Here is a 20,675-nt window from a genome sequence, read left to right on the forward strand (position 1 = left end):
TGTATGCACAGCATTTGGTTGAATTTTGATCACTTGTATATTGTAGCGACAGCACACACCTGTGGTTTTTAAATTTGGATTACACTTGGTTAGTAGTCATTGTGCAGGCAGCCACACCAAACTTTAACTCTTAGTGCAGAGTCTATTGCATATATTATCTTGCATATACAGTGTATAACTCTGTACAAATTAACTGTAAAAGCATTGCGCCAATATATGCTCTGCTCAATGCCCCATCCTCTTCAGAAAAATCAACTATACTACAATCCTGGGACACAGAACTTAGTTTTACAGCTACTCCACAACAATAGCAAACAGCATCTTCCCTACCCCTGAAATATTCAAGATACAATAAACACTGGGAAGCTTCCCAGAAACTCTTGTATGATTGGTACGTTAACTCTGTAAAGCTTACTTCATTTTATCCAACTCAATCTCCTTTATGCTAGAGGTATTGCAAATTAGGGATGAGCTTCGAGTTTGAGTCGAACTCATGTTCGACTTGAACATCGGCTGTTCGCCAGTTCGCCGAACAGCGAACAATTTGGGGTGTTCGCGGCAAATTCGAATGGCGCGGAACACCCTTTAAAAGTCTATGGGAGAAATCAAAAGTGCTAATTTTAAAGGCTTATATTCATGGTATTGTCATAAAAAGTGTTTGGGGACCTGGGTCCTGCCCCAGGGGACATGGATCAATGCAAAAAAAAGTTTTAAAAACGGCCATTTTTTTGAGAGCAGTGATTTTAATAATGCTTAAAGTGAAACAATAAAAGTGTAATATTTAAATTTCATACCTGGGGGGTGTCTATAGTATGCCTGTAAAGGGGCGCATGTTTCCCATGTTTAGAACAGTCTGACAGAAAACAGTGTTCGCATGTTCAAACAAATTTTTTGCCTGTTCGCAAGTTCTGGTGCGAACCAAACAGGGGGGTGTTCGGCTCATCCCTATTCCAGATCCCTATGATCAACTTTTCATATTGGTGGCATTGCCCTTGTCATATTGAACTTTTGGACTCATGTATTTTCATTCATATCCTGTGTTACTGGACTTAATATTTTACCCAATCCTAAAGTTGCTTTACTAGGTTTAGATATGGATTCCTGGCCCTCAGATTTTGATGCTGTACTTACCCACATTTTTGTCGCAGCCTGTCTACTCATTGCCCATAACTGGAAAACACCAACACCCCCCGAAGCCACATTGCTCATACCCCTTTTAAATGACCAAGCCTTTTATGAATATTCCTTCACTAAAGCCCATCTGCTACATCTACAAAAAAAGATATCACCACCAATAGCACTCCAGGCTGGGACACTCTGGTTGTTCTTTGAAAATCTAAACCATTATATTTTGATATATGTCTCCTTAGGCCCTCTCCTCCCTTTTCTTTTGTATTTCACTTTTTGTTTACACCAAGAATCCATCTCTACACTTGGTCTAATAATATTTGACACTGATCAGCTTATTATAATCCTAACTCAAATGCCCTGACTGTTTTTTTTTTAATGATAAAATAAACTACCCCGTTACCTATACACTCTGCTTCCTCCCCCTTCCTTCTGTTCTCCCTATCCTCTCTGACTATCCCTACTGGGCCATACTCATCTTTTTTTCCCCTTATATCCAATGTCCACTCTTTTGCTATACAATGTTTTTCAGCTGTTATTTGCTGTATTGGACCATCTAAAACTTTCTACAAATAAATATAAAGAATGATTGAAATTAAATTATTTTACAAAATCAGAGAAAAAAATAAACAAATGCAGCAGCCACGGTTTAAGCTGTGATATATTATTTTTTATGTTCTTGGGTCTAAAACTATTTGACTTTATTTTTATTATATCACTTCACTGAAATATTTGTATTCCTTACAAAGTCTTTGAGAGTGCATTTCTCCTATACACATTGGTCTCATTTCTGTGCTATACTCTATCCTCAATTCAATTCAATCAGGTACAAACTTTCAATTTTCACTGTCAATTTTACAGTTTATGTTTGAATCCAATTGGAAAGTATAGACTTTTTTATTTTATATTACATTATAATAAATGTGGCCTATTGCATTTACACAAATATGGTTTATGTGGTGGCAAAGGCAGCAATCCTTTGATTGAGAAAGCCGAATGGTACATCTATACAAATATAGTCACTGTGTCTTTTTTTTGTTTGTCTGTGTACCATTTAGTTACATAAAACAAATCACTTACCACTGTTATTCCATCATTCAGCAGAGATTCTCCAAAAATCATCATATATAGCTGTTCATTTACAGATATCTCCTCAAAGACAGCAAGGACAGCCACTGGATCAACTGCTGATATCAGGCTTCCAAAGAGCAAACTTTGTAGTAGATTAATATCAGTTAATCCAAAGGCTTCAATCTGACAAATGGCATATAGAGAAAGACCAATGCCAAAGGCATTAATAAGTGTCCCCATCACAGACCAACAAATAATGCTTCCAATGTTCTCAAAAAAGGGGCGCGTGGGTAGAAAGTATCCCCCTTCAAGCACAATTGGAGGTAGCAGATAAAGGAAATAAATATCAGTTCTCATTGCAGGTGGCGCTTTGTGATCTGTCCCAAAAATTATTCCTCCCAGTAGTACACCAATAGCTATCAGAATGCAGCTCTCAGGCATTATTGCTGGCAATTTGTGGTACAGATGAAATCCTATGAAATAAAATTATATTATTTAGGAAAAATACAACACAATATTTATTGAATTGATTTAACCAGTTTGGCCCCTGCACATTCAAAGTACTAACAAAACATCCTAGAATTATTGTCCAAATCTCAATGTCTTGATGCAGAGTTCAATGGGTCTGTTGAAGACCCATTGGTCGAAACGCGTAGGGATAGGCTCATAATTCTCCACATTGCCTGGTATTTTTATTCGTGATCACTTTTTATTACATGCTGGTTTTTAGAAATAAAATACCTTTTTGACTTACACTATGTGGAAGCTATTTATATCTCCACATATCATCTGGGTGCGAGTGGCTCCACTATCCAGTTGAATCTACCATCAGGTTCCAGCCTCAATGCCCTTCTGATTGGAGGTCCGTCTGGAGGTCACCCACAGTCCCCCTGGATTTCGCCCCGGAGGTATCCAACCACCCTGAGGTCTACACTAGGGATGAGCCGAACACCCCCCTGTTCGGTTCGCACCAGAACATGCGAACAGGAAAAAAGTTCGTTCGAACATGCGAACACCGTTAAAGTCTATGGGACACGAACATGAATAATCAAAAGTGCTAATTTTCAAGGCTTATATGCAAGTTATTGTCATAAAAAGTGTTTGGGGACCTGGGTCCTGCCCCAGGGGACATGGATCAATGCAAAAAAAAGTTTTAAAAACGGCCGTTTTTTCAGGAGCAGTGATTTTAATAATGCTTAAAGTCAAACAATAAAAGTGTAATATCCCTTTAAATTTCGTACCTGGGGGGTGTCTATAGTGTGCCTGTAAAGGGGCGCATGTTTCCTGTGTTTAGAACAGTCTGACAGCAAAATGACATTTTGAAGGAAAAAACTCATTTAAAACTACCCGCGGCTATTGCATTGCCGACAATACACATAGAAGTTCATTGATAAAAACGGCATGGGAATTCCCCAAAGGGGAACCCCGAACCAAAATTAAAAAAAAAAAATGACGTGGGGGTCCCCCTAAATTCCATACCAGGCCCTTCAGGTCTGGTATGGATATTAAGGGGAACCCCGGCCAAAATTTAAAAAAAAAAATGACGTGGGGTTCCCCCTAAATTCCATACCAGACCCTTCAGGTCTGGTATGGATTTTAAGGGGAACCCCGCGCCAAAAAAAAAAAAAAAAAACGGCGTGGGGTCCCCCCAAAAATCCATACCAGACCCTTATCCGAGCACGCAACCTGGCAGGCCGCAGGAAAAGAGGGGGGGACGAGAGTGCGGCCCCCCCTCCCTCCTGAACCGTACCAGGCCACATGCCCTCAACATTGGGAGGGTGCTTTGGGGTAGCCCCCCAAAACACCTTGTCCCCATGTTGATGAGGACAAGGGCCTCATCCCCACAACCCTGGCCGGTGGTTGTGGGGGTCTGCGGGCGGGGGGCTTATCGGAATCTGGAAGCCCCCTTTAACAAGGTGACCCCCAGATCCCGGCCCCCCCCTGTGTGAAATGGTAAGGGGGTACATAAGTACCCCTACCATTTCACGAAAAAAGTGTCAAAAATGTTAAAAATGACAAGAGACAGTTTTTGACAATTCCTTTATTTAAATGCTTCTTCTTTCTTCTATCTTCCTTCATCTTCTGGTTCTTCTGGCTCTTCTGGTTCTTCTGGTTCTTCCTCCGGCGTTCTCGTCCAGCATCTCCTCCGCGGCGTCTTCTGTCTTCTTCTCCTCGGGCCGCTCCACACCCATGGCATGGGGGGGAGGCTCCCGCTCTTCTCTTCTTCTCTTCTTCTTTTCTTCTTTTCTTCTCTTCTTCTCTTCTTCTTCATTTTCTTCTCCGGGCCGCTCCGCAATCCATGCTGGCATGGAGGGAGGCTCCCGCTGTGTGACGGCGCTCCTCGTCTGACAGTTCTTAAATAACGGGGGGGGCCACCCGGTGACCCCGCCCCCCTGTGACGCACGGTGACTTGACGGGACTTCCCTGTGACGTCACGGGGAATGCCACAGGGAAGTCCCGTCAAGTCACCGTGCGTCAGAGGGGGGCGGGGTCACCGGGTGGCCCCGCCCCCCGTTATTTAAGAACTGTCAGACGAGGAGCGCCGTCACACAGCGGGAGCCTCCCTCCATGCCAGCATGGATTGCGGAGCGACCCGGAGAAGAAAATGAAGAAGAAGAGAAGAAGAGAAGAAAAGAAGAAAAGAAGAAGAGAAGAAGAGAAGAGCGGGAGCCTCCCCCCCATGCCATGGGTGCGGAGCGGCCCGAGGAGAAGAAGACAGAAGGCGCCGCGGAGGAGATGCTGGACGAGAACGCCGGAGGAAGAACCAGAAGAACCAGAAGAGCCAGAAGAACCAGAAGATGAAGGAAGATAGAAGAAAGAAGAAGCATTTAAATAAAGGAATTGTCAAAAACTGTCTCTTGTCATTTTTAACATTTTTGACACTTTTTTCGTGAAATGGTAGGGGTACTTATGTACCCCCTTACCATTTCACACAGGGGGGGGCCGGGATCTGGGGGTCACCTTGTTAAAGGGGGCTTCCAGATTCCGATAAGCCCCCCGCCCGCAGACCCCCACAACCACCGGCCAGGGTTGTGGGGATGAGGCCCTTGTCCTCATCAACATGGGGACAAGGTGTTTTGGGGGGCTACCCCAAAGCACCCTCCCAATGTTGAGGGCATGTGGCCTGGTACGGTTCAGGAGGGAGGGGGGGCCGCACTCTTGTCCCCCCCTCTTTTCCTGCGGCCTGCCAGGTTGCGTGCTCGGATAAGGGTCTGGTATGGATTTTTGGGGGGACCCCACGCCGTTTTTTTTTTTTTTTTTTTGGCGCGGGGTTCCCCTTAAAATCCATACCAGACCTGAAGGGTCTGGTATGGAATTTAGGGGGAACCCCACGTCATTTTTTTTTTTAAATTTTGGCCGGGGTTCCCCTTAATATCCATACCAGACCTGAAGGGCCTGGTATGGAATTTAGGGGGACCCCCACGTCATTTTTTTTTTTTTAATTTTGGTTCGGGGTTCCCCTTTGGGGAATTCCCATGCCGTTTTTATCAATGAACTTCTATGTGTATTGTCGGCAATGCAATAGCCGCGGGTAGTTTTAAATGAGTTTTTTCCTTCAAAATGTCATTTTGCTGTCAGACTGTTCTAAACACAGGAAACATGCGCCCCTTTACAGGCACACTATAGACACCCCCCAGGTACGAAATTTAAAGGGATATTACACTTTTATTGATTGACTTTAAGTATTATTAAAATCACTGCTCCTGAAAAAACGGCCGTTTTTAAAACTTTTTTTTGCATTGATCCATGTCCCCTGGGGCAGGACCCAGGTCCCCAAACACTTTTTATGACAATAACTTGCATATTAGCCTTTAAAATTAGCACTTTTGATTTCTCCCATAGACTTTTAAAGGGTGTTCCGCGGCATTCGAATTTGCCGCGAACACCCCAAATTGTTCGCTGTTCGGTGAACTTGCGAACAGCCAATGTTCGAGTCGAACATGAGTTCGACTCGAACTCGAAGCTCATCCCTAGTCTACACATCTGCCTTTTGTGGCATCCTGCCTGACATTGGAGTCCACCTGTTCTAGTAAGAGCATACACATCTCTCTTTGTTGTTGATGACATACCATCCTTGATGTTTCTTCATTGGACAGTGTTTCACCTTCCACTCCTGTGACTTCCCATCATCTGGTGTTGGACGCTTCATTTTGCCTTTTTTTCCATTCTTGTACATGTTGGACAGTACTATATACTTTATTCACCACTGGATGTCCGTTTCATTGGTGGTTAGAGTGTTTGGTCCACTTTGGTTCAACAATTTTGCCTTACAGATGGAATTTTGATTTTTCACATGAATTATTATCACTGTTGTGTATTATTTCACATATATTTTCATATTTGTGTTTACTAGTTAGCGCTATATCATTAACCACTTTGCTGCAGAGTTCCACTATAATCATTTCAAGCAGAACTTTACCAATAACAAAAATAATGTTCTTTAGCAAGGAACATATATTGCACATTAATAATTATGCTACCAAAATTAGTGTGTGCTGTAAATTGCCTCCACCATTGCTTCTGTTTCTTCTTGCTGGAGGCCGCCATTTTGCTGCTGCCCATAGCAGCAGTAAATCTTTAGGCTGTCAGCCTATGTAGCCTATAGTGGCTGTGATTTCCGACACAATGGCAAAAATGTCAATGCCAAAAATGGGAGCATGTGCAGAGCAGGGTGAGACAGTGTATTACTGGATTTTAAACAGTATAGGCACTTTTTTTCATGTTTTACATAGCAATACCTGCAAAAGGGACCAGCATGAAGTGATCTAGTAGAACTTAATTTTCTGCCTAAAGTTCCACTTTAAGGGAGTAAACCATAATGGGCTCCATTCACTAAAGCAGATTGCATGCGGTATTTAGGTGCCCAGACATATTTTCCCTAAATATCACATGCACCTTCGGGTCTGGTATGGATTTCAATGGAAAACTCATGCCAATTTTTTTCTTAAATAGTGTGGGGTCCCCCCCAAAATCTATACTAGACCCTTATAGGTGCATGCAGCCCGGCAGGCTAAAAAACGGGGGGGACGAGGGAGCTCCCCCCTCCTGAACCATACCCATGCTCTCAACATGGGGGAGGTGCTTTGGAGCCCTCCCACCCAAAAGCATCTTGAAAGCAAATTGATGGGGTCAAGGGCATCTTCCCCACAACCCTGGCCAGTGGTTGTGGGGCTCTGCTGGTGTGGGGCTTATTGAAATTTGGATGCCTCCTTTAACAAGGGGGCCCCCAGATCCCACCCCCCATGTGAATGAGTATGGGGTACATAGTACCCCTACCCATTCACCCAAAATGTGCAAAAAGTGAAGACACAAAATGAGTTTTTGACAATTCCTTTATTTAAAGAAAAGGATGGCCCCAAAGTAGATCCAATGTCAATCACGACGCCCGCTGCACAGCCGGACCCAAAAAAAGAAAAAAAACTCATGTCTCGTCGAAGGCTCCCGCTGTCTGCCTGCTTCACTGTCTGACATTTCTTAAATAACTAAAGGGTGGCATCACTCAATGATGTAATCAGGTGAACCCACCCCCTTGTGACATCATTGACCCAGCATGCCCTGGTTGATGATGTCATGTGGTGACATTGCCGGGTGCTCCTTACCTATTTAGGAACAAGACAAGACCAGAGGGGTTTTTTTCCTCCTTTTTCGGGTCTGGCGGTGCGGGGGGGGGGGCATTGTGATTGACGATGGATCCACTTTGCGGGACATTTTTTATTTATTTTTTTAATAAAGGAATTGTCAAAAACTCATATAGTGTCTTTACTCACTTTTTACACTTTTTTGGTGAATGAGTAGGGGTACTATGTGCCCCATACTCATTCACATGGGGGGGGGGGCAGGAGATGTGGGCCTGTTAAAGGGGAATTCCAGATTCTTAGCTAAGTGTCATATATGGACACTTACCTGTCCAGGGAGCCCGCGATGTCGGCTGCGATCTTCGGATCGGCTGTTGGGTGCAGCCACGCCATTCTTGGTGAGGGAACCTGGCAATGAAGCCTTTCGGCTCCACAGACGGTCACCTACTGCGCATGTGCGAAGCGGCTGCGCTTTCTAATTCCTTCCGACGGCGGAGGAGGGGGCCTGAACTTCTGGGAGATGGGACCACAGTGGGGTATGGTACCTGTGAAAAACAGGTACACCTTCCCCCCTTCCCCCCTCAGGTGCCAAATGTGGCACCTGAGGGGGGGAAGAGACGGATGAGTGGAAGTTCCATTTTTTAGTGGAACTCCGCTTTAAGTGTCCTTGGCGGACTACTAAGTCTACTTTCCTCAATGTTGCCCATTTGTTTGAAACCCCAGTCTGCTTTGAAACTTTTGCCTGGGTGAGACCCTGCTGATGCAGTATAGCTACTATGTGTCTTGTTGCTGTGTTCAGTCTTGCCATGGTGCATGACCTGTGACATGAAACTGTCTTCCACAACCTCACCTTTCTTACCTTGGTGGCTTGGCTGTTCCTCACCCAGTTTTAAGCCTCCTACACAGCTGTTTCTGTTTCAGGTATTGACTGTGTTTCAACATACATATGAAATGGATGATCATTAGCACCTGCTTGGAATTATTTGTTAATCATTTGTTAATCAAAGTGTGCAAATGTAAGAATTGATGCTGGTTTGAAACCAAAAGGTAGACACACCAAATATTGATTTAATTTAGATTTTTCTTTTTTCCCTCACTTTGTATTTTGTAAAATGATAAAAATAAACAATTAAAATATATATTTTTGAAAGCATTCTTACTTACCAGCATTTCTTCACACCTGCTTAAAACTTTTGCAGAGTACTGTAGATATATATCTATGTGCATTTTCGTTATACAATATTATCAATTTTGTACCCAGCCTTTGATTGTAGCATGTGTAGCAGTTACTGTATAACAATGACTACTTTGCTTTGACTGATGTAGTACACCATAGTAAAAAAAATGCATACTGTATAATATATACAGTATATATACTGTATATACATACTTGATAAAACATATAATTAATTTTAGGAATTCTAGAAAATGTTAATATGGCAAGAAAGGCAAGCCAAAAAGTCAAGCAGGACACGTTCATATTAGGAACTTACCAACTTACCAATTTTAGCATAGGAAGCGAGGATGATCCATAGGGTGATTTCATAAGGGATTTGGACCAGGCTGTAATCCACAGAAAAGGCATGTATTCTTTCCTCAACTTCTGGATTTTCTGTAATCCCTGCAGTCATATCTGTGCTTCCACTTGTGCTGTTTAGGATCATTAGTAGAATAAGAAAGTGAAGGATTTCCATTCTCAAGCAGTAATTAAGGCTTCCTATGTACTATAACAAAAATAATTTCAAGAAGCACCATCTCATCCACATAAAATGGTGTTTTCATTGCTCATTGGTACTTTCTATAAGCTCATTTCATTTTTGTTACAGAGGAAGAAAGCAAAACACAAGATGTGCAGAAGGCAATTCTTTCAGTATTAGGGTTGGAAATTATGTTCCTGTTTGTTGAAGGAGTCACCTGGTCAGAGTATTTGTTTAAGATAGGATTCATTTTCTTTGATTGAAAAGCATATACTATTCGGTGGCAGGTTTGTCTCGTGCAAGTTAGTCCGCCCAATTTTTACATAGATTTCTGTGTTGTAAAATCTGACACACTTAGTGCTCTAGGATCAGAAGCAGTGTATTATGACTAGGTGTGGTGCCTGAGAATGAACATATGCTTTGACAATGTTGCCACCTTGTGAATAGCCATTGAAGTGCCACTTTGATATTATCAAATACAATAATGACAAATGCAGTACTGTAGAATTTGTTAATATTTTAGTTTGAGCATTATATACAATTTACATCAAGCACTCACAGATTTATTAACATAATATATTAATTATTTTTTATAATGAATAGAATGATTCAGTAATGTCTAAAGGCTTTGTGTTTTAATTGCTTGTCTACAGAAGCAGCATATTTGTTAGCAAAAATTAAATATTAACTATTACATAACTTAATAATTTACATTTACCTAAATAAAATATATTAAGTATGCATGTGTTTTTGGTACATATTATTATTAGTATTATTGTTATTATTATTAGTAGTAGTAGTAGTAATAATATAAGCGGGCAGAACAGTGAAGATGGCCTGTCGGGGACCTGCCCCCTCCTCCCTTCTCCTTCACTGAGAAAAGTTCATTGTAAGTTTACACTGTGTGGCTAGGTGCTCGACTATAGAAACATGGAGAAGGAGATATTGTCCTAGTGCTGTGCCATTTACCAATAAAAAAAATATGTCCCTGTTTTTCTTTTTAAAAATCTGGTCACCTTATCTCAACAGTCAGTTTTACTTTCACTTACTGCTATGCTGGATGTTGTGTTGCCCTATCCCCTCCAGTCAGCAGGGGGAGAGCTACAGTATAGCCAGGAAAGCCCATGGACATCTATGCAGAACGCTGGGGATCATGGGGAATGAAGCCTGGGACAGCAGCCATAGAATGGGACTCATGGACCTTTTACACTACAATTCTCATAGCATATTGAGGTAGAGGTGGAGTGGTGGAATAGTTTTTTTAACAGATTGCACTAAGAACTTTCTCTTGGTGCTGAGGGAACCGCTGGGAGCACATCTGCTGAATACTGACCAGACTGCTGAGAGGCCAAACCAGCAGAGACACCTGAGGCAGTGCAGCACAGACCGCAGCGATTGTATCTGCACCATTGCCACAAGAAGAACAGAGAATCCTCTCACCTTTTACTTACCACCACTGAATCACCAGAGGCATTCTACTAAGAGACTGAGGATGCCACCCCTTTTTACAGCAAGAGTTTACAGCCACACCTCACACCACTGGTGGTTTACACTGTACTGGAGGCATGGCATTTAGTATACCGCACCTATATTGCACTTATACTGCATCTTTACTGCACATATGCTGCACATATACTGCAACTTTACTGCACCTACCCTGCATGCTGGGTTATTAAAACTGTCATTAAGTGCACCAATGGTTCTTAAAGGGCCCTGATGATAGCCGGCAGAAGAACAATATAAAGTACTGCCCCCTAAAGCCATCTTGCAAATTCCCTTTATACTCACTCTCCCCTTTCCTTAATTTCTACGGACAGTGCATATCCAGTCAGTCTAAGCCTAGCACAGTCACCATTAATGCACTTTGGCAGTATAGTTCCTGTGTCCAGTAAATTAAGCTTTACTACTGTTCACTGCTGCACTTGCTACTGTTTATGCTGATCTGGACATCAAAGGGATGATTTACTAAAACCGAAGAGTTCAAAATATGGTGCAGCTATGCATGGTAGCCAATCATCTTCTAACTTTAGCTTGTTCAATTAAGCTGTGCCAAAAAATCTGGAAACTATGCAGAGCTGCACCAGATTTTGCACTCTTCCGTTTTAGTAAATTGACCCCCAAGTGTCATGTTATGCCTAGTCCTTATTACTAAGGACTCTGTATGCTAAATTGTGCTATTGCCATTGTTAATCCATTTTCATGCTTGTCTAGTTACCAATCATATTGGGTGGCAATATATACGGTTTGCATTTACTAACTGGTTAAGTGCCTGTTTTCTTTGATATAGCACTACAACTGGGTATTTAGTATTACTTTCAGTGATTTTCTGTGATACTGCATGTTCATACACTCAACCTAGTGTGTCAAAGGGGCTAAGGTTTTTGAGAAGGTCAAGGCAAAAAACAGAGGACCTGTCCTATCAGTGGCTCCTACAGGGGTAGCACTACAACTGCATGTAAAACAGTCTATGAATGGGGAAGAGGATCATGTCATTCATCAAAATGACACACAAGAAGTTATTAGCTCACAAGTTTTCTGTCAGGATCAACAAGTTTTTTTGCATTTATCAAACAGATATAACAAAATGCTTTCATTTATTTTTTAATAAACCAAATGAAAGCGAAGAGAAATTACATTTATTGTTAGAGTTTACATATACTTTTAATAAAGTAGGCTGACACTTTATTATCGGTGAAATAAATTATAGTTTGTTTATTGGTTGACATATTGAACATTTAATTTGAAACCCAAAAATACACAATACATTCACACATAAATATAAACTCATAAATTGCACACTCCCAAAACCATGGTAATGTTTACTCTTTAGGTCTGGGGAAATATTCTGGTCTGTCAGTGCTCAGACCATACGCCACACACAGTATCAAATTGGTCTGCATTGGTGTCATCTCAGAAGGAAGCCTCTTCTAAAGATGATGCACAAAAAACCCTGCAAACAGTTTGCTGAAGACAAGCAGACTAAGGACATGGATTACTGGAACCATGTCCTGTGGTCTGATTATTATTATTATACAGGATTTATACAGCACCAACAGTTTACGCAGCGCTTTACAATATATAAGGGAGACAATACCGTTATAATACAATAAAATACAGAGGGATTAAGAGGGCCCTGCTCAGAAGAGCTTAGAATGGTGGGGCCAGTGGTACAAAAGGTTGTAACTGTGGGGAATGAGCTGATGGAAGTGGTAAAAGTTTAGTTGGGGATGTGATAGGCTTTCCTGAAGAGATGAGTTTTCAGGGATCGCCTGAAGGTAGCAAGAGTAGGGGATAGCTGGACAGGATGAGGTAGCGAGTTCCAGAGGATGGGAGAAGCTTTGCAGAAATCCTAGAGAAGAGCATGGGAGGAGGAAATGAGGGAGCTTGAGAGTAGGAGGTCTTGAGAAGAGCAGGACGGTTTGGGTGATATTTGGAGACAAGATTGGTGATGTAGCTCAGGGCAGAGTTGTGAATGGCTTTGTGTGTTGTGGTTAGTATTTTGAATTTAATTGGCTGGGCAATTGGGAGCCAGTGTAGGGATTGGAGGAGAGGGTTGGCAGACACTGAGCGGTTAGTAAGGTGGATAAGTCTGGCAGCAGCATTCATGATAGATTGAAGAGGGGATAGCCTATGGAGAGGCAGGCCAATGAGAAGGAAGTTGCAATAGTCAAGGCGAGAGAAAACGAAGGAGTGAATGAGGATCTTTGTGGTTTCATTTGTTAAAAAGGGGGGAATTTTAGAGATGCTACGGAGGTGAATTCTACAAACTTTTAACAACGATTGGATTTGGACAAGTCAGTACCCTGAGGTGAGGGGAGGGACTGATGGTTGCATTGTTGATTTTGATGGAAAAGTCATGGAGGGGGGCATGGGCGCGGGGGGGGGGGGATATTAATTGCTCAGTTTTAGAGAGATTTAGTTTAAGGAAGTGGTGCGACATCGATGCTGATATGTCAGTTAGCAAGTTAGTAATGCGAGAGGAGACTGAAGGAATGAGGTGAGGAGTAGACATATAGATTTGGGTGTCATCGGCATATAAGTGGTATTGGAAGCTGTGGGAGGTTATCAAGTGACCAAGGGAGGAGGTTTAGATAGAGAAGAGAAGGGGTCCAAGAACAGAGCCCTGGGGGACCTCCACAGAAAGGGGCAATGGAGAAGAGGAGACAGAGTTGTAGGTAACACTGAAGGAGTGCTGTGATAGGTAGGCAGAGAACCAGGATAGAGCAGAATCTTAGAGGCCAAGGGAATGGAGTTTATTGAGAAGGAGCGGGTGGTCAACAGTATCAAGATTAAGACCAAGATTAACTTATTTGGTTCAGATGGTGTCAAGCATGTGTGGCAGCAACCGGGTGAGGAGTACAAAGACAAGTTTGTCTTGCCTACAGTCAAGCATGGTGGTGGGAGTGTCATGGTCTGGGGCTGCATGAGTGCTGCCGACACTGGGGAGCTACAGTTCATTGAGGGAACCATGAATGCCAACATGTACATGTACTGTGACATACTGAAGCAGAGCATGATCCCCTCCCTTTGGAGACGGGGCCGCAGGGCAGTATTCCAACATGATAACGACCCCAAACACACCTCCAAGACGACCACTGCCTTGCTAAAGAAGCTGGCCAAAGCATGTTAACAGACCTAAACCCTATTGAGCATCTGTGGGGCATCCTCAAACAGATGGTGAAGGAGTATAAGGTCTCTAACATCCACCAACTCCGTGATGTCATCATGGAGGAGTGGAAGAGGACTCTAGTGGCAACCTGTGACATGGTGAACTCCATGCCCAAGAGGGTTAAGGCAGTGCTGGAAAATAATGATGGACACACAAAATATTGACACTTTGGGCCCAATTTGGACATTTTCACTTTGGGGTATACTCACTTTTGTTGCCAGTGGTTTAGACACTAAAGGCTGTGTGTTGAGTTATTTTGAGGGGATGGCAAATTTACACTGTTATACAAGCTGTACACTCACTACTTTACATTCTAGCAAAGTGTGATTTCTTCAGTGTTGTCACATTAAAAAAGATATAATAAAATATTTACGAAAATGTGAGGGGTGTACTCACTTTTGTGAGATACTGTACAGTATATATATATATATATATATATATATATATATATATATATATATATATATATATATATATATATATAAAATATATATGGTTCAATATTGCGTTGGCCCAACTTTTGCAGCTATAACAAACAAATCTTCTAGGAAGCTTGTCCACAAAGTTTAGGAGTGTGTCTATGGGAATGTTTGACCATTCTTTCAGAAGCACATTTGTGAGGCCAGGCAATAATATGGATGAGAAGGCCTAGCTTGCAGTTCCCACTCTAATTCATCCCAAAGGTGTTCTATCAGGTTGAGGTCAGGACCAAACTTGCTCATACATGTCTTTATGGACCTTACTTTGTGCACTGGTCCAAATCATTTGGTGGAGGCAGGATTATGGTGTGGGGTTGTTTTTCAGGGGTTGGGCTTGGCCCCTTAGTTCAAGTTAAGGGAACTCTTAAGACGCCAGCATACCAAGACATTTTGGACAATTTCATGCTCCCAACTTTGTGTGAACAGTTTGGGGATAGCTGCTTCCTGTTATAACATGACTGCGCACCAGTGCACATAGCAAGATCCATAAAGAAATGGATGAGCGAGTTTGGGGTGGAGGAAATTGACTGGGATGCCACTGAAGTTCATGTGCGTGTGAAGGCAGGTGTTCCAATACTTTTGGTAATATAGTGTGTGTGTGTGTGTATATATATATATATATATATATATACACACAGTGCCTTGAAAAAGTACCCCTAGAAATGTTCCACATTTTGTCATGTTACAACCAAAAACCTAAATGTATTTTATTGAGATTTTATGTGATAAACACAAAGTGGCACATAATTGTGAAGTGGAAGGGAAATGATAAATGGTTTTCAAAATGTTTTACAAATAAATATCGGAAAAGTGTGGCGTGCATTTGTATTCAGCCCCCTGTACTCTGATACCCCTAACTAAAATCTAGTGGAACCAATTGCCTTCAAAATTCACCTAAATAGTAAATAGAGTCAACCAGTGTGCAATTTAATCTCAATATAAATACAGCTGTTCTGTGAGGTTTGTTAGAGGACCTTAGTGGGCAAACAGCACCACGAAGGCCAAGGAATACAACAGACAGGTCAGGAATAAGGTTGTGAAGTTTAAAGCAGGGCTCCACATCTCATGGAGCACTGTTCAATCCATCATCCGAAAATGGAAAGAGTATGGCACAACTGCAAACCTACCAAGACATGGCCGTCCACCTAAACTGACAGGCCGGGCAAGGAGAGCATTAATCAGAGTAGCAGCTAAGAGGCCCATGGTAACTCAGGTAGCAGAGATCCACAGCTCAGGTGGTAGAACCTGTCTACAGGAAAACTATTATTTGTGCACTCCACAAATCTGGCCTTTATAGAAGAGTGGCAAGAAGAAAGCCATTGTTGAAAGAAAGCCATCATAAGTCCAGTTTGCAGTTTGCAAGAAGTCATGTGGGGGACACAGCAAACATGTGGAAGAGGGTGCTTTAGTCAGTTGAGACCAAAATTTAACTTTGTGGCCTAAAAAGCAAAATGCTATGTGTGGCGGAAAACTGACATTGCACATCACCCTGAACACACCATCCCTACCGTGAAACATGGTGGTGGCAGCATCATGTTGTGGGGATGCTTTTGTTCAGCAGGGACAGGGAAGCTGGTCAGAGTTTATGGGAAGATGGATGGAGCCAAATAGAGGGAAATCTTAGAAGAAAACCTGTTAAAATCTGCAAAAGACATGAGAACAACCCTAAATATACAGCCAGAGCTACAATGGAATAGTTTAGATCAAAGCATATTCATGGCCCAGTCAAAATCCAGACCTAAATCCAATTGAGAATCTGTGGAAAAATTGCTGTTCACAGAGGCTCTCCATCCAATCTGACAGAGCTTGAGCTATTTTGCAAAGAAGAATGGGCAAAAATTTCACTCCCCAGATGTGCAAAGCTGGTAGAGACATACCCAAAAAGACTTGCAGCTTTAATTTCAGCAAAAGGTGATTCTACAAAGTATTGACTCAGGGGGGCTGAATACAAATGCACGCCACACTTTTCACATATTTATTTGTAAAAAATTTGGAAAACCACTTTGTGTTGATTTATCACATAAAATCCCAATAAAATACATTTACTTTTTGGTTGTAACATGACAAAATGTGGAAAATTTCAAGGGGTATGAATGCTTTTTCAAGGCACTGTATATATACTGTATATATATATATATATATATATATATATACATATACAAACCAGTGTTTCTCAACCAAGGCTCAGTCTTGTTTCCCCTAGGGTGCTGTCCAGTTTGCCCTGGATCAGCATCAAGATTTTCCATTGTGCAGGGGGGTCGGACGCCAGCACAAAAATGACCTATGGCTAGGATGTACAGTGCCAGTACACAAAGCTACATAAAAAAGTCCCTAAGGGTTCCAACCCAAAGCAAAAAGTATATTACAATGTATATAATATATATATACTTTGTACAATTAAATATCAATATTTTTTTTTTTGTTTGGTTATTTATGTTTGAAAACTGAAAGTGATCGTTTTCCACTTATCTGGACCTTTTTAACTGGCATGTAATACCTGATCCTATTCCAAAATTTTAAGTTCTGAGAAGTTTTACTATCTAAATCCCCTTTCCAAGTCACCATTGGCAAAGTGCTGAGGGCCTTCCTCACTACATTTGGTAAGAATTCTGGCTCTTTAAATGGCTTGAACTTAATAAGAATCAATTTAAGAGCCTCCTGCTCCTCCAGCGAGCAAGTAATGGCTGCTTGTAACTCAAACACTTTGGGACTTCTAATATATTTCTCTGAGAGGATAAAAATAGCTCTTCTGCTTCTTTTAATGATCTTGGCAATGTCTTCCACGTAAGCTAAAATATAAAAGAAATAATATGAAGTGAGATATGGAATAATACAGTTTTAATTATTTGCTAATCCCTCACTGAACATTATATAAATAAAATTAAATTAAAACTGACAACTGAACAAAAGTGACTATAATTATGACAAATAAAGTATTACAGTATGGAAGGAATTTATTACCAAAACATGGCAGAACCTGGCACATATCTAATGCAAATCTGCCATTTTTCACTTAACAACTAAAGTAACTTAAATACCGGTAGGTATTATGATTATCTGTTGCCTCTGTTCCTGCAGTCTTTGCAGGGTTGTCAACCTCCTGCAACTTTTTTTACTGACAAAACATGAAATATGTACTGACAGAGTGAAATTTTTAGTGACAAACTGTAATATAACATAAACTCGTATTTGAAATAAAGAGAATTGATAGTTAAACAATATAAACCATATGTAAGCATTAAGATGACGTCAAAAGACACCAATGCAAAGTCTTGTAGACGCGTTTCACACAGTACCATTGTGCTTAATCATTACCAAATGATTAAGCACAATGGTACTGTGTGAAACACGTCTACAAGACTGTGTATTGGTGTCTTTTGATGTCATCTTTGTGGTTAATAAATGGCAATTGGACTTTCATCCATGCGCAGCCATTTGTTCTTTACATCATATACCCACGGAGGTGGGCCAGGGCTAACACTTGATTGAAGTTCAGGCACAGTTCATTCACCTGGAGCAGCGAGTTCTTTATTTCTACTAAGCATTAACAATACCTATAACAAATAATCTGCCTGGTTTTGCAATGAAAAAGACAAAACAGCATAACTAAGATTACAAAAACCTGGGGAACTCTGGGCCTGGGATGGAGAAAAAAATGTCACTGCCAGTAAGTGGGAATAATGCGTTTTACATTCGTGGTCAGTGGGAAGAATGTTCCTTAAATTGGTGAACAGTGGAAGAATGCCCCCCTTACAGATAGATAAAAAGATTATTGACAGTTTATCTAAGAGGCAGACATTATTCATTGCTCAAGGAATCACCTAGCAACCTCTGGAGGAGCCCTGGTTGAGAAAGGTTACTCTAGCAGCTCCAAAAAATACCTGCAACAGCCCCCCAAAATTTCCATCATGACTAAATCCCAGGTTAGTATTACAGGGAAAGCTTCAGCACATACTGAAAGGTCTGAAGACGGTCTACTCCTTGTCTCACCTCCTCCTGGCAAAATGTCTCTTTCCAGGATACAGAGTTTGTAATTATATTTGTCTTCCAGCACATCTGGTAGCAATTGGATTGCAAATCTCTCTTCATCATATTTATCAGAATAGCTTTCCATAGTCTCCATGTCCAGCTCAGAGCCTTGTGATGCATATGATATAAAAGCATCAAAGTCTTTATCATCTGTAGAAGAATATGATACAGTATTATTTTGTTTGTTTGTTATACTTTTGTAATTTGTGTGAATCATTTGTGTGAATTTTTATACATCATGACTTACAATGTCCATCTACACCATAATTGTTACAACATTAGAGTAAGGTTGTTGTGTTTTCTCTAGTTGTATCTCACTACTACTCCTTATTCTATAGCAGGGGTGTCCAAGCTTTTGACCTTCCTGGGCCACATTAGAAAAAAATTGCATTTTCTTGGGCCACACATACAGTAAAGTACACTAATGCCCCATACACATGATCGGACTTTCCGACAACAAAACCGTGGATTTTTGTTCGAAGGGTGTTGGCTCCAACTTGTCTTGCATACACACGGTCACACAAATGTTGATCAACAATTATTAATGTAATGACCTAAAAGACGTACGTGATATCTGCTTTACAATCGCTAGTTTTACAAGACCGAGCGCTTCCGGCTCGTACTTGATTCCGAGCATGTGTGGACTTTTGTTCGACGGACTGTACACACGATCGGAAAGTCCGACAACAAACATTTGTTGGTGGAAAATTTGAGAACCTGCTAGCCAACATTTGTTGGCGGAAAGTCCGACAACAAATGTCCGATGGAGCATACACACGGTCGGACTTACCGCCAACAAGCTCACATCCAACATTTCCCGTTGGAAAATCCAATCGTGTGTACGTGGCATAACAGTGAGGATAGCCGATGAGCAGAAAAAGTCAGGCAGATCACAATTTAACAATCAATGGTATAGATAGATGTACCCATCTGAGTAATAAAACTTAATATTTCTATAATATTTTTATTATAAAAGTAAAAGAGAGCAACATAAACCAATGCATCAATATCTGGTTTAATGAATGTAGTAGCAATTCTCAATGAATTCTCAAGGTGCTCCTCAGATATTTTGGTTCTAATTTTGCACTTCGTGTGCATCATCCTTGAAAATAGTTGCTCACAAATATAGATGTGGCCAAAAACTGATGACATGAGTAAGACATAATTATGAAGGGTGTCAGATTTTCTTTTGGGAAGATAAAAGTCCAGTAAAGAGACACTGTCAAATTTTTCTTCAGCTGCAGGTGTTGGCGAAGTGTAAATACATTTTTACAAAAAAATTCCCCCCCAAAAATCAACATTTTTGGGTAAGTTTATGATTTTTTGTTTAACCGCATTCATAGCCGTCTTGGGCCACATGTGGCCCGCAGGCCGCAGGTTGGACACCCTGTTCTATAGCTTTAGCATTGAGTTTCTTCACAAAGCCACATACATATTCTATTGGACTGTGTTTTTCAGTCTATTGAGCAACAGGAATTTACAATGTACTTTACAATGGCCAGCAATGACTGTTCATATGACAAACTAGCAGATGTAGGTATAGATGCATATTTATAGTACATTTTTAGATATAATTCTCAATTTTTCTATGTAACTCAAATATATATTTACCTGTGTTGGCACACATATTGATGTATAAATGTTGTGTGAATGTTATTAAATTATATATTTGCCAGTTTTGGCAAATGCTTTTTTTACCTCTTTTTTTAAAATAGGTTACCTGGTTGTTCTAAGCAAGGAGGAAAGAGCATTTATCCTGCATCCACTAGAAGAGGTGCCTATTATTAAGGTGAACTTGCCAACTATTTTTTAATTTCGAAACTTAGTTCAGATTCACACCTTTGCATTGTGGCACAGTACTGCAACACACATTAATGCACAAACCACTGTGTGGTGCAGTGCCATTCATTTTGCATGCCATCTGAAGACACATATACCAAACATCACAATGCAAAAGTGGACGTCCATCAAAAGATCAGTTACTGTGTTTTAGGACCTTATTCAAAATTAACTGGCTGCCTACCAC

General features: G+C 41.1%; 2 protein-coding genes across 3 annotated transcripts in view; both read right to left on the minus strand.

Moving 5' to 3' along the window:
* LOC141127893 (sodium/hydrogen exchanger 4-like) overlaps nucleotides 1-9,758 on the minus strand; it is a 69,343-nt gene extending 59,585 nt beyond the window's left edge. The window contains exons 1-2 of the mRNA XM_073614758.1: nucleotides 9,277-9,758; nucleotides 2,209-2,672 (exon numbers count right to left, since the gene is read on the minus strand). Coding sequence (XP_073470859.1) covers nucleotides 2,209-2,672; nucleotides 9,277-9,469 — 657 coding nt within the window. The 5' untranslated portion in view covers nucleotides 9,470-9,758. The remainder of the gene's footprint in view (nucleotides 1-2,208; nucleotides 2,673-9,276) is intronic.
* Nucleotides 9,759-12,159: 2,401 nt separating this feature from the next.
* The window catches only part of IL18RAP (interleukin 18 receptor accessory protein), a 62,620-nt gene continuing 54,104 nt past the window's right edge, over nucleotides 12,160-20,675 (minus strand). For both annotated transcript variants that reach the window (XM_073614760.1, XM_073614759.1), the window contains 2 exons: nucleotides 18,611-18,799; nucleotides 12,160-17,409 (listed from right to left, as the gene is read on the minus strand). In XM_073614760.1, coding sequence (XP_073470861.1) covers nucleotides 17,048-17,409; nucleotides 18,611-18,799 — 551 coding nt within the window. In that variant the 3' untranslated portion in view covers nucleotides 12,160-17,047. The remainder of the gene's footprint in view (nucleotides 17,410-18,610; nucleotides 18,800-20,675) is intronic.

Source organism: Aquarana catesbeiana, linkage group LG02 (assembly GCF_042186555.1).
Source record: "Aquarana catesbeiana isolate 2022-GZ linkage group LG02, ASM4218655v1, whole genome shotgun sequence".
In the NCBI taxonomy this organism is placed as follows: Eukaryota; Metazoa; Chordata; class Amphibia; order Anura; family Ranidae; genus Aquarana; species Aquarana catesbeiana.